The sequence below is a fragment of the Poecilia reticulata genome, linkage group LG23 (assembly GCF_000633615.1).
Source record: "Poecilia reticulata strain Guanapo linkage group LG23, Guppy_female_1.0+MT, whole genome shotgun sequence".
In the NCBI taxonomy this organism is placed as follows: Eukaryota; Metazoa; Chordata; class Actinopteri; order Cyprinodontiformes; family Poeciliidae; genus Poecilia; species Poecilia reticulata.
The window spans coordinates 7187010-7200238 of record NC_024353.1 but is presented as its reverse complement, the minus strand read 5'-3'; the positions used below and the strand labels follow the sequence as shown (position 1 = coordinate 7200238).

At 38.9% G+C, this 13229-nt stretch overlaps 1 protein-coding gene across 2 annotated transcripts in view; it reads right to left on the bottom strand.

Moving 5' to 3' along the window:
- ptprr (protein tyrosine phosphatase receptor type R) overlaps positions 1-13229 on the bottom strand; it is a 45481-nt gene that overhangs the window by 16732 nt on the left and 15520 nt on the right. For both annotated transcript variants that reach the window (XM_017302892.1, XM_008400842.2), the window contains one exon: positions 4462-4760. In XM_017302892.1, the coding sequence (XP_017158381.1) occupies positions 4462-4760 (299 nt within the window). The remainder of the gene's footprint in view (positions 1-4461; positions 4761-13229) is intronic.

Here is a 13229-nt window from a genome sequence, read left to right as displayed (position 1 = left end):
TGTGTGTGTGTGTGTGTGTGTGTGTGTGTGTGTGTGTGTGTGTGTGTGTGTGTGTGTGTGTGTGTGTGTGTGTGTGTGTGTGTGTGCGTGCGAATGAGTGGGAGAGTGGGCGGCTGTTTGCTAATGGCTAAAATAACAACATGTTCTGCTGCCACTTAATTCAATATGAGGAACAAAACCTGCAGCTCACAGAGCCGATGTTATCAGACTGTGGCTGGTTATACTAAAAAAAAACAGCCTGACCAAGAGAAATTCTCCAATAATATTACAAATATTTAAAATAATAATCAGTTTACACCTGGGTTTCTGTTTGAACATCTTTAAAAACTAAAGTTTTTCTGTTCTGAGATTTTCTCTGTAAAATCTCCAGGCAGCAATAATCCACTGATTTCTGTGTAAGCAGGTAACCGCCCCGGAGTCATTTAAACCCTTCAACAAACAGACAAATAATAAAACACCTTTGCATTAAAACACACAAAACAATGAGGTAAAAGCTAAAATAAAGCAGGATAAACAATGTAAACAACCTTACCAAGCTGACCACGCGAAGCTTTTCTCTGAATGAAAGCAGGCGAGCCGCCTGTCACTTAGCGACCGGGGACTTTTCGCTCCATTTCCTGATCTACTCATTCCCTGATCTCTGATTGGCTTAGAGCCTGACACAGCTCAACCCTCCACCTGATTGGCCGTCGCCCGGGTAATGCCATTATCCCACTGTGCTTCCTGTTGGGATCAGGTACTATTTCTGTCCTAGCCACACACACTTTAGCGGTTATAGGCTGTAATTAGCCAACAGCCCGGCTCAGTGGGGAGAAGGCTGGAACGGGGACAGGGCAGGGGTCAAAGTGCACTCAGGGATGTGGAGAGGGTTCAATCAATTAGTCAGCAATTAGCAGAGGATCAATACGACATTTTAAAGCCTCCAGGACAGAGAAGCTGATTAAAACAACTTTTTAACGGATGACGACTGCTTTAGCGCCTCTAGAGGTAAACTGTGGACAAAACATGAAAATACAGATATGAAAATATTTTATTTTCAAAATACATTTTTTTTTAGTTTTTTGTAATGAAGATAGAGCTGGACAATATGGCTGAAAAAATATCACAATGTTATAATTGTTTGACAGTCGATATCGATAATTATCGGTTAGTTTGTTTTTGTTTTAAATATCTGAAATACTAAAAATAGTGGAATATCGTTTCCCGTTTTATTCAGTTTTCACTCTGCAATGTTATTTTTTATTTTTAAGCAATTATGAGTCGAAACGGCACAACTTACTCAACATGTTGTTGCTAGGTAACCAAAGTTGGGGTGGGGGAACTTGAAACTGGTCATTACCCTTTTGTTGCCAGGCAACCAAAGAGTGAGTGAGTTAGTTCATTCCACCAACATAGCTCAGTTGGCTAATGCCTTTCCTCTGCCTACATCTCCCAGAATGCTGTGCGGTTCAGTTACAAATTCTAAATCAAGATAAAAAAATTGTCTGAAATTAATTAATTACAATTAACTCAATGCGTAGTAATGGCACCTGCAGGTGCGCGTCGCTAGCTAGAGCGGCTAGCAGTGAGGTTCAATCCAGTAACACGCATGAATGGACGAACTTCCAGATATGAATAAATTATTCTATTTTTATCTAAAACCTGGTTTTCTTTCATGTAATCCAGAGATGCACGTTTTTCATTTAATTCAAAAATATTTTATTGATCCCAAAGAGAAATTAAGATTTTTAATTCGATTTTTCTATTCAAACGGTTCTGAAATTCTGCTTAAATTATGTGACTAGAAGAAAAGACGGTTTAAGCAAATAGAATATTTATTTAAAATTTAAAAAAACAATTTCCATCAGTTTAGCAAAGGTCACATGGTGGCTTGGAGGAATGTGATGGACGGTAACTGGTTACCATCTGAGGTTTCTCTCCCTTACATCCTGTTACATCACATTACTCTAATTGTTATGCAAACTGCAGCGTTAGAGGGACGAATTAAGGAGATTTAAATGAGAATAATCGCATTTATGAACGCATTCTGCGCTCTTTTTAAGAGCTGAATGAGCAAATGACCTGCTGACCGCGTGTCGGGGTCACTCTCAGCTTGAATGCTTGCAGGGAAACGTCTTAGCGCATTAGAGGATGCTTTTCAGAGAGACGGCCTGCAGGGATGCCGGGTCATGTGACCACACAGGAAGTCTCAATCTGTGCAAAGAGCAGCTTTTATTTTCCTAACTGAACATTAAAAACAGAGACACTGTCGTCTGCGGACTGCCAGCATTCCCATCTGTCTTTGAGATTCCACAGCAGGTTTCTGCAGATTGTCGCCACTCCCACGATGCATCTGCGGCCACGACACCTCCAACTGTTCTGTCTGCAGACTGTGGGTCTGCTGGCGGTTGTTATGCTAACACCCTGCAACTTCTTAATGCGTCTATTCTGCAGAGATCCAGATATTTTATTCAGGTTTATGGAGAAAAGACGATTGAAAAGCAGCGTTTTAAGCAAACTGAATCTAACTTTAGGGAACCTCTGTGTTTATTTAATAATCCTTCCAGGATTTTGCGATTTGTTTGCAATCAAAATTGCTAATTTTGTGGTGCTACTTTAGAATTATTTGCAGTATTTTTGTCTCATCAAACCCTTTTCCAAATTCTACTTATAGGAGAAAATAGTTGATTGTATACGTCCTTGTGTTGTCAAGTACGTCACTGCAAAGTGTCCAAAATAATTTCCACTTTAACAGATGAAGTCAGGCTACAATCACCAAAATACACAATTTTAGAATGAAAAAATCAGCCCCATGTTTTTGACTCAAGTGGAGGAGAATCTACATTTAAGATTTAAGAAAAATTCAAAATGCCAAACCGAGTTTGTAGGAATCTTTTCAGTAAAAATTATCCAAAACAAACATCTGATTCCTTCAGAACATATTCGGGAAAAAGGCTCGTTTAAGCATGTAAGCTGCAGTCGGGCCGACCCGGCGTTCGGTAACTGGGACACCAGCAGGACGAACGCGGCGAGAAACACCTGCCTCACCGCGTCTCCGTCTCCCAGACGCGTCCCCCGTGTCTCTGTCTGTCTCTGAAGGTCACTGCTGTTTATCTAAGAGTTACACAACCGCCCATTGTGGAGGGAACTGGGTCTGCTCGCTCGCTATTAGCGTTGCTATGGCAACAGAGACTGCAGCTCCATACATAGAGAAGTCTGCAGCATGTGATCAATCATTCGCCGTCTGCTTTCTGACCCCTGACCTTCTTTAACATGTTTCTAGGACGACATCACCGCCTTAAAAACCAACCAACCAATGAGAAGACAGCTACAGATTTCAGGTGCATCAGTAATCTGGTTAACAGTGGAGCTTGCTTTGTTTTCTAAAAGCAAATCACAGAGAACATTATCAAAAAGTGAATTTTATTTCAATAGGGGAGAGCGATATGGATCTTACGTGGTGCTATTATTACGATTAGAACTATTTATTACTTTTTTTTGTATGGCACTCGTAGCCACACAAACACAAAAACTGGTCTTAGAAATTATTCATATTTGAAATACACACCTTACAACTCCGGTTACAAGAAGAAATGTGATTTTTTTTTATCATTAATTTGCACAAACTAACCGCATTTCATCATATTTTGAAATTTATTGATATTTACTGAAGTTATTATTGAGAAAATAGTAAAACTAACAATTCTGACGATACGGACAATTTTTTTTTTTTAAACATCATTAATTGTAATTTATCATGACGATAAATCAAAATTCTTCCAAGAAATGTATCACAATAAAAAATAAACGAGACAATAAATGCCTGATGAGGCACAGCAGTGAAACTTTAAACTGCTGCTGCACAAGTTACTCAACTGGTTGTTGCTAGGTAACCAAAGCGGGGGGGGGGGGGGTGCTTGAAACGGCCTGTTACCCAGCAGGATGTTGCTAGGCAACCAAAGAGTGAGTGAGTTGGTTGATTCCACCAACCTAGCTTTCCTCTGGGGGATGTAGGCAGAGCCTTTCCTCTGCCTACATCCCCCAGAATGCTTTGTGGTTTTGGATCAGAGTTCAGGGAACCGATTGAACAGCCTATCAGATGTAGTGTCTCTTGACATTGTTCACGATGTACATTGTTGTTGATTCATTGTTCAGCTCTGGATTGAACCCGTCAAAAAAAAAAAAAGCAACAACCAATTTTGCTGGACGATAAATTATTGTGATAAATGATAATATTGTTTTGAGATCATTTTCAAGTAATCTGCTGGTAATGGCATAATAAGGCAAGTTTGTCCAGTCAGATCGATGCAGTTTAATTTTGTAAAGAACACGCTACACTGGAACCGAAAGATATTCTAAATATTCAATATAAAACTCAACTAAAGCGGAAATAAAAACACACACAAATTGATCACATTTCATGAGATCAATTTATGACTTGATCACTGCAACAGGCTTACAAAGACCATGGTAACCACTCACCATGGTAACCACATATTCCCCGGGTACAACACGCCAGCCGAAGTGGTCCGGCTCCACATCCTGATGCAGCTGCTCCAGCAGGTCCAAGCTCTGCCGGGCGCCGAGTTCCTGCTGAAGCCGAGACTCGGGCCGGGTTGACCGGGCCGGGTGCTGGTTCTGGTTCTGGTGCTGGTTCTGGTGGTGGTGGCGATGAAGGTGGAGGTGGGAACGAGACTCTGGCAGCTCATTCGCATCTCTCTGAGCGATCAGAGTGTGGCGACCCGGACGGTGAGTCGGGAACGGACCGCCAGCGAAATACTCTGAGAGAAAGATGATAGCAGACATTCAATCAATCAATAAATCAATCAATGGTTATTTATAGGGCAGCTTTAATACACAGAAACAAAATATAACAGGAAGCAATGAAAAACTAAAAATATAGAGTTAAACAAGGCAAAGAATGGAAAAAAGAATAAAGTGAAGATGGATGCAGATGGTCTGATGATAAAATGAAAACAAACATATTTTTAAAATCCTGATGAAAATTATAAAACTAGAATGAAAAAATAAAACAAAAACCATAAAATAAAAAATAAACAGGTAAATTATATGAAACAAATGGTAGCAGAAGTTAAGCAGATAAAACATAAGCTTAACTAAATGTTACATTTAATTTAAACAACAGGTAAAAAAGGCCAGTAAACATGCAGTAAAACTAAATAGTTAATTATAGTAGAAACCATTTTTAAAATAAAACTGAAGATATAAGGAAGCTTTTCAGTCTCTAATGCCATCAGGTTTGTTTGAAAACTGTAATTACAAAATAAATCCTGTTTTTTATTTCTTTGTCCAACTTGAGCATCGTCAAAAAAAATTCCTAAAATTTCAGGAATCTTCTGAACCACAGCATCTCGTTATATTTGTGAAAGCTAAATAACAGTAAATAAACTCCAGCTGTTGATTTGTTGAATTATTTCTCATTCCATCCATAATTAGACACATTTTGGGTTAATACATGTATTTAAAAAGTAAAACCAGTAACGGTTTCATCTCTAATCCTGAATATATGAAGACCGGAGGAAGAGGACGAAGCAGAAACATCCTTTCACTGTTGATTTTTAAACCGCTGGCTATCAACAGCCTTCTGTGTCTTTTTGCTTTCAAACATGTCGACCTCGAACGCATCACACTCGGAGCGGCTGAAACAGCAGCACATCTGCCTCTGCGCTCAGATCTGTGGGCAGCATGGAGGAAATCCCAACCAACCGCCAGGAAGACGAGCCCTGAATTATTTATTCACGAGCTTTATTTACACTGAGTGAGAAAGAAAAAAAACTATTAGCACATTTATGATGCAGCAAGTTTTTCCAGCAGGTAGACGCTAAAAGCTTCTTCCCTGTACCGTTAATGATATCAGTCATTCTTTAGTATTGCTTATGCAATAAGGGCACATTGCCCGTCCAAAACCGATCATCTCCATAATTGACATATGTCCGATCTTCTGACGGCGCTCCGTCTGTGAAATATTACTACCTGTAGCGTAGCAGCAGTTCAACAGCGAGAGCAGAACCAGCGTCTTACATCGCAGCTCCAAGACTTAAATAATTTTACGGGTCATTTGTTTAGCTTTCTGACTGTCATGCTAATCCAGGTGAGTGTTTGTAGCTGTGCGCTGCTTTACCTGCTATCTGATCCTCAGTATGTCTTTTTACTGCAGTGAGCCTTGATGTAGCCAAACTCCGTCAAGTATGGCATTGTCTTTATGTCGTATTAGCTTCGTTGTGTTGATGCATTTTTAAGTGCTTCAATTTTCCGCCGCAACACGCAAACTTCCCCATTCACTCAGTGCGTTATAATTATAGTTCCACATCGCTTAGGATTTGTTGCTGCGCGTTTGCGCAGTGTGAAGGAAAGAGGAGACCAGCTGCACAGGCAGGCTGCGAAATGAGATGCAGGTGATCGGTATCGGCAACAAGAGCCAATGATCGCCKATCACCGATCAKGCACTTTTTCACRRAAATCGGCCGATTATGATCGGTGACCGATTGATCGGCACTCCTGTATGTGAAAATGTTTAATGTTCTTAGTCATGTGGTTAGTAAAACTTCTGTTGCCTTGTTTTTGCACTGGACCTATGTTTGATGTGTCGTATACTGTACCCCTTTCTGCTTTGAGATGATCTCTCTCTTAATTTGCATTTTATGTAAACAAGGAAAAAGATGACAGTGATACAACAATAAATATCTTGAAGGAAGCGTTGTGCTGCTGGTCTTGTTTTCTTTTATACTTTGCACCAGTAGCAGAACAAATGTTCTTCTGATACGGTTAGAATCAAATCACAATTTCAGCTAAAAGTCAAAACAAAACACACCAGAATTCTCTGGCATCGGTTTCTGCTTTCTGATGGCCGCAGTTTCCACGGTTGCTGGAGGTTTTTGTTGTTCACAGGTTGTTCCAAGGGTCACTGACAAAGACACGCATATATGCACACATACTTAAGATCAATTTCTATCTGTTGTGTCCCACTAGCCTGGAAAAAAGCAGCTCCTTGATCTACGCTTTGCTTCACACACTAGACCCTCGGCTATTGAGAAATGATTGTCTAATGGAGGTGTGAACTTCAAGTTCCAAAGAATTAGATTACGATACCCARTTGCTGRYGTTTGGCCGTRACGTATAAAATGTGCCAGCTAGATCATGAAGGAATCTACGCAATGAAGCTTACCGGAAAATGCAAACCATCCCAAAATAGAAATGCCAAGGCAAATGRCATCTTTACCAGMAATAAAATGTCTTAAACATTCTTCTTGGTCCGACTTTAATTTCTCAATGCTTGGAGAAGTGGCCAACACAGACTGAAAGACTTTGTTCACTGCAGATTCGGGGAACGAAGTTACAAGCAGGTTGATTTTCTGAGCCCAGAAAATCAATATTCTGTTCGCCGATTGTCCCGGTTTAAATCCTACCGGAGAAACCGAGGTCAATGGGAGAAATCTCAGACAGAGCAACTGAAGAGAGATGAGAATCAAGCTGAACCGCATGGAAAGGCATTTGACCAGCAAGTCTTCCACATCGGGTTGATGGGGTAACAGGTCCAGAAGGGAACCGCAGACAAGCTGGAAGACATTACCTTCTGTCTATTGTTTACGTTTTCGCACTGTACAGAACAAATGTGTTCAAGTGAGTTGTTTACAATCCATCACATATGGAGTGGCAGCACCATTTCTTTGGGATCATTCTTTATTCTATTTTTATGCTAATGTGTAAAATTATTAAACCAAAATTATTTCTTTGCAGCTCTTCTCCAAGCAGGCAAACGTTCTTGTCACATTTTACAACAACAACAGCAGCAGCAAATGTTTCTGAGTTCAATTTCAGTTTACTTTTAAGATATTTTAAGTCAAGTATGATTCAAAATTTTAAACTTGATAAAATGATGAAAAATCCTACTTAAATTAATGGTTTTAATATATCATTGTCATTCTAAACTTAATATTTAACCCTTAAAATCTCATGGCGCCTCAAATGATTAAGTGACGMAGTTGCAAAGGGTTAATAGTTTGACTCATGCAGAACTGATCTGACCGTTTCCATAGCAACGACCAGAAGCAAGACATTGCCCCGGAACTACAGAGACTCATTGTAGCTATGACCTCATCTATGACATAGATCTATGACATAGATCAAAGAACATGTGAGGTTATAAATGCTTGCATCTCAAAACCGGAGTTTATATTCAAGCAGCTCCGAAGTTTATTAGTGCGTTTTTCCAGTGCGTTTTAAGAATGGCTGAGATTGCGGCAACGATATTTTTTCCGTTGACTTTCGGAGCCGGATATTTGATTACAACGGGAGTGAGGAAAGTTTTTAATAAACTCCTCCCTTCCGTTGTATTTGATATTAGTAGTCATAAAGACGATATCGAATATGACGAGTTTGACTCGTGGCTTTTCCGTCCTTCCCCGGCTGGGGAAGTTCGCGATGCGGACACCAGCGCCGTTAAGAAGGCGTTGGAAGTATCCAATGATCCCACAAAAACAGAGCCCTCGTGTGACGGACTTTATTATTATGATGCAACGGGCTACTGTGYAAGTCTTCACACRGATCCGTWTGAAGACTTATTTCTAGAGGATCTGTCTGAAGACTTTACTCTGGGAGAGTCCGTTGCTGAAGACAGTGATTCTTTTGATCTATATAGCGATGTTAAGGTGATTCCTAAGACTTCTGCTCCAATTAAAGTGGMWTCAGAAGATGAACCAGAATTACGCCACACTAAAAATTCTTGCTGTCCACTTTGTTAAACTTCTTAGGATTTCTATTCTCAACAGTTGGTAGCAGAGGGCGGGTTTGTGTTGACACACAAGCAGAGATTGGACTGGCCGTTCAGGTGCAGACTTTTGGAAACAATACTCTGGTGTAGGGCCCACACGGTTTCTCTAAATTTCAGCTAACAGCCGTTGTTCATAGGAGTAGTTTTAGGTGTGAAGGTCGACTGGCTCGGTCTGGGAGTCGGCCGACCCCCCTTCTACCGTAMGYGGGGAAGGTGTAGGCTAGGTTTTCTTTTGTTTTACCCTCGAGGAGTACTGCCCTCGGAAAATAACGAGATAGCCGATTTGCGAGACGCGAAATGCGATGAAAGATGTCCACCATAGGATAAGATAAGAGAACTAGTTAAAGTTGATCGTCGATCTGAGTCACGGAAGAAAGGCAGTACCTTGACTGTGGCCACATTGGAATTTAGTTTTTGGATCCGTTTAGGGTAGTTTGTGTGTGTGTTCGTGAGAGTGAAAGGTTCTGCCGCAGAGCGAACATTTTGTGTTTTAAATGTATTCTTTTCTGTTGATTGCAGTTTGTTTTAAACGTATGGTTGGTGTTTGGGGATTGTAAATTGTCGGTTCGTATGTCTGTATGTGTGCACCCATTTTGTTACCTTGTTGGAGCTTCTTTCTGTGTGTCCCATGCAAAGCGCATGTTTGCTGTTCTGTTAGTCCTGATTTGGTACCATTGTCTTGCACAGCTGTTTGTCAGTAGTCAGTCTCTTTTCTCTCAACAGGAAGGCAGCAGAGCGCATGTTGCTGTCTTAATCACTTCTGACTTTAATTTCATTTCTTTCCTACTTCAACAGATAAAACGGTTTTGGGAAGAATATAGGTATTTTCTGAAAGACCTCTGTCTCGTTCTGCAGTAATTTTAAATTGACATGAAGCAAAGTGGTTCAGAACTCCTACATCGTCTAAGATCAAAGTTTTTAATAGAAACACATTCATTCTAAACATTTTCTAATTAATGTTATTCTAGTATTGATTATATGTTTGACTTAGTGTTACAAATTTAGCCTGATTTAGACAATACCAGTGCTGTTAATATATAAAACTACAAATTACACTAGGTTCAAGTCATGTTAATTTTAACTAAATGGTATTCTATTAATTAAATTGCAATTAATAAAAGTATTAGTTTGTTTTCTTTACGTTTTAGTGTTTCTCTGTGGGAGATAACTTAAGATGTGTCCTCCGCTGCCTGCTCGTTGTAGACACGGCCTGTGTGCCAGACTTGATTTGTGCCCTGGTTCCTCCCTGATAACAGACAGTCTCTCCTGCAGCAAAGTACGACGGTATTCACACTAATCCTGCTCAATCCACTATTTTCACATGTGGAAAAATTGACTGTATGTAGGATGAATGAAATTACATAACAGGTAAAATTGTAAACAAAATTAAGTGACGTCTAATGTGTTCACAGGTTCAAATTTAAACTTAATGAAACTTGAGAAATTATAACATAGTTATTGTAATTTAATATTGTTATTATCGCTATTGTTTTTAATAGTAATAATAGTACTAATAATATCCACACAAAAAATGTAATATTCAGTCCATTACAGTTTTATGTTTTTATGGTTTGATGTTTATTTTGCGATCATTAATAAGTGATCAATGTGGTAGATTAGCTACCGCTGCTATTAGCTCATTAAACACCTGCTGTACTGATGATCTGTCAGAGTTGGTGTTTAACTCGCCTTTTATTTTCTAACTGAACTGAAACAGAATTACACACCACATCTACATGTTTAGGTTGTCAAAGTCAAGCTAGCATAACTGAACTACTTCCCTCTCCCTCCATATTTTTTTCTTAATTAACTTTATCCTTACCTGTTTATCTAGTGATAGTGTAGCAAAGCACTGCATCTCTTTCCCTTTTATTAGGCGTACATTTAAAATTTAGTACGCTATATTTTAAATGTATAGCATACTATACATTTAAAATATAGCGTACTATATTTTAAATGTATAGTACGCTATACATTTAAAATATAAATGTATATTTATATTTCATTAATGCAAAGCTTAATGAATGCAAGCTTCATTAAGCTTTGCATTAATGAAATATAAATGAATGAATTTTATATATTTTATATGTTTGGTAAAATACCAAGTAATTTTGTCCTCTAACTTTAAATAAGCATTTAAAGCTAGAATGAATTTCAGGATTATAATAGTTGTCAGGCTACAAGCACAATTAATTCTGTTATAGATCCAGATACACACTTCACATTAGGAAAAATAGATTCATTATTCTTCTACAGAAATGAATAATTAATCCCAGGACTTCAGTCAAAACATCTAGAGCTGCATATTTTCCTGGGTAATTTAAAACTTTTAAAATCGAATTTACTTTAACTCTGAATTAAGCCTATTTATCTGGATTCATGGGCGTCACAAGGAATCTGGGGACCCCTGACAAAAAATTAGATTAGGCCCCCCTGTGCGGCTGCTGTTATAATTTTTTAAGTCTATTTGACCCATAAAAAGCATCACAATTTTAAAGGCTTGCAACTTGCTGCCTTTGGTGTGATACTAATAGTAGCACAATATCTATTGCTCATGAATTTTACATCCAACAGTCCGCATACAGTATGTAAGTATGACATCTTTCTATTAGAACAAGTGGACCAACCGTCCACGACATAGACTTTCTGCCTCTTGAAGCTGGATCAACAGAAGTAAACGGGCTGCATTTACCTTTTGACCGCCATCGGTATTGCGTGACGTTTGCACTAAGTCATCTGAAATCCAGCAGTACTTTGGGCCACAGCCCCATCTAGTGACCAAACCCAAAAAATACACATTGGGCACCCCCAATGTGTGCCCAATTGGGCACCCCCACATTGGGGGGCAAAGAGCACCCCCAATGTGCTCTTTGCCCTTTTTGCTCCTTGCCCCAAGTGCCCTTTTGGTCAATTTTTTATTTTTATTTTTGGTATTATTACTTTCTAAGCCCTCTTCTGACACATAATAACATGTACTAAAATTATTATTTTTTTTTTTGTACAACATAAGAAGCCCTCCGGTCACCTTGTTACCTTTGACCTTTTGCCCGTGACGCATGACGCAGTTGCCTCTCTCGCAGTGCAATAAAGCGGCTAACTGGAGCTCAACGTAGCAAACGTTCCAGATTACAGAACAGTTTTTTGTGAATTATTAAAAAAAACGTTTTTGGTGAATAAAGTGGAGTAGACTTGCTGCTTGTCAGATTATGGAAAACGTTAAAGTATCGTTTCTGCTTCAGCTCGGAGTCGCGGTTTAAGCAGAGAGGTAATGAAATACAACAGACACTGACAGGCCTCTGCGTCTCCCTTTCTCTGAAGAACTACTGAGCGGGAGGAGACAGCCAGGTGAGGAGAAACTGTTCTTATCTATCGATTCAGTATTTTTATCATAGACATTAGGCTGTTGTTGTTGTTGTTATGCTATTAGCTAGTTGCTAGCTAACGACTTTGCTAGCAAAGCTAGATAACTAAAAAGCTTCTTCCCTGTGTACGAGGCACATGGCCCGTCCGAAACTTATCATCTCCATAAAGAACATATGACCGATCTTCTAATTTCCTTTGCTGCATAATGTACATTTAATTTATTCTGGCGTTAGGTAAATGTATCTTGAAGGAAAATAACACTTAAATAAAAGTCCAACAAGGATATTCATTTAGAATGAAAAATAACTCACCCTAAATTACCATGATGGATATAAAGTGTGTAATTAATGAAGGGGAAAAAACTCAACCCAGACTTCTCATCTCCACTGTAGCAAACAGGCAGCTCTTTGTTTTATTGATTACAGTCACTAAAAGGTTGCATTGTGCCCTTATTTATATTTTAATAGTGTAATTCTGTAAAGACAAAATATGTAAATCAGAGCTAGACCACCAGCTCTGATTTACATATCTTGCTAAATTGCAGATTTGAACATTGCAATACTTTCCTATAACAAAATAGACCTGCAGAAAGAAATTACTAATAAAATATCTTACATATGCATAGTTGTATGCTCTATATAGAGATTCTCCTTAGCTTTGATTGTATATCTCACAATTTTGTAATTTATCATTGTTTATTAAACTCTGAAAGCTGTGTGGCTTTGTTAATATTCTGTCCTAGAATGCGGTTAGATGGGCCCTTTTTTTTTTTTTTTTTTGAATTCTCTGCACGGCCCTGGACAGAAGGATCAGTTATAGTTTTAAAGCTGAAACCTAAAGCTTTCTTTACCAACAGATTTGGCAGCCATCACCATGTGCAATTCATACAGTGGAAAGAAAAGTTATTAAAACAATCAATATTTCTAATAATCAATGCTATTTTCTCATTTGTATCAAAATCAATAGAGTAGGGCTGAGTGATATTAGAAAATCTAGCGATAATTAGGGGCATGCCATAGCAATGCATAAGGAGAGCAGTACTGACTTGCGAAGCAAGTCAGTACTGCCTCCATGCATTGCATGGCAGGCACCTATT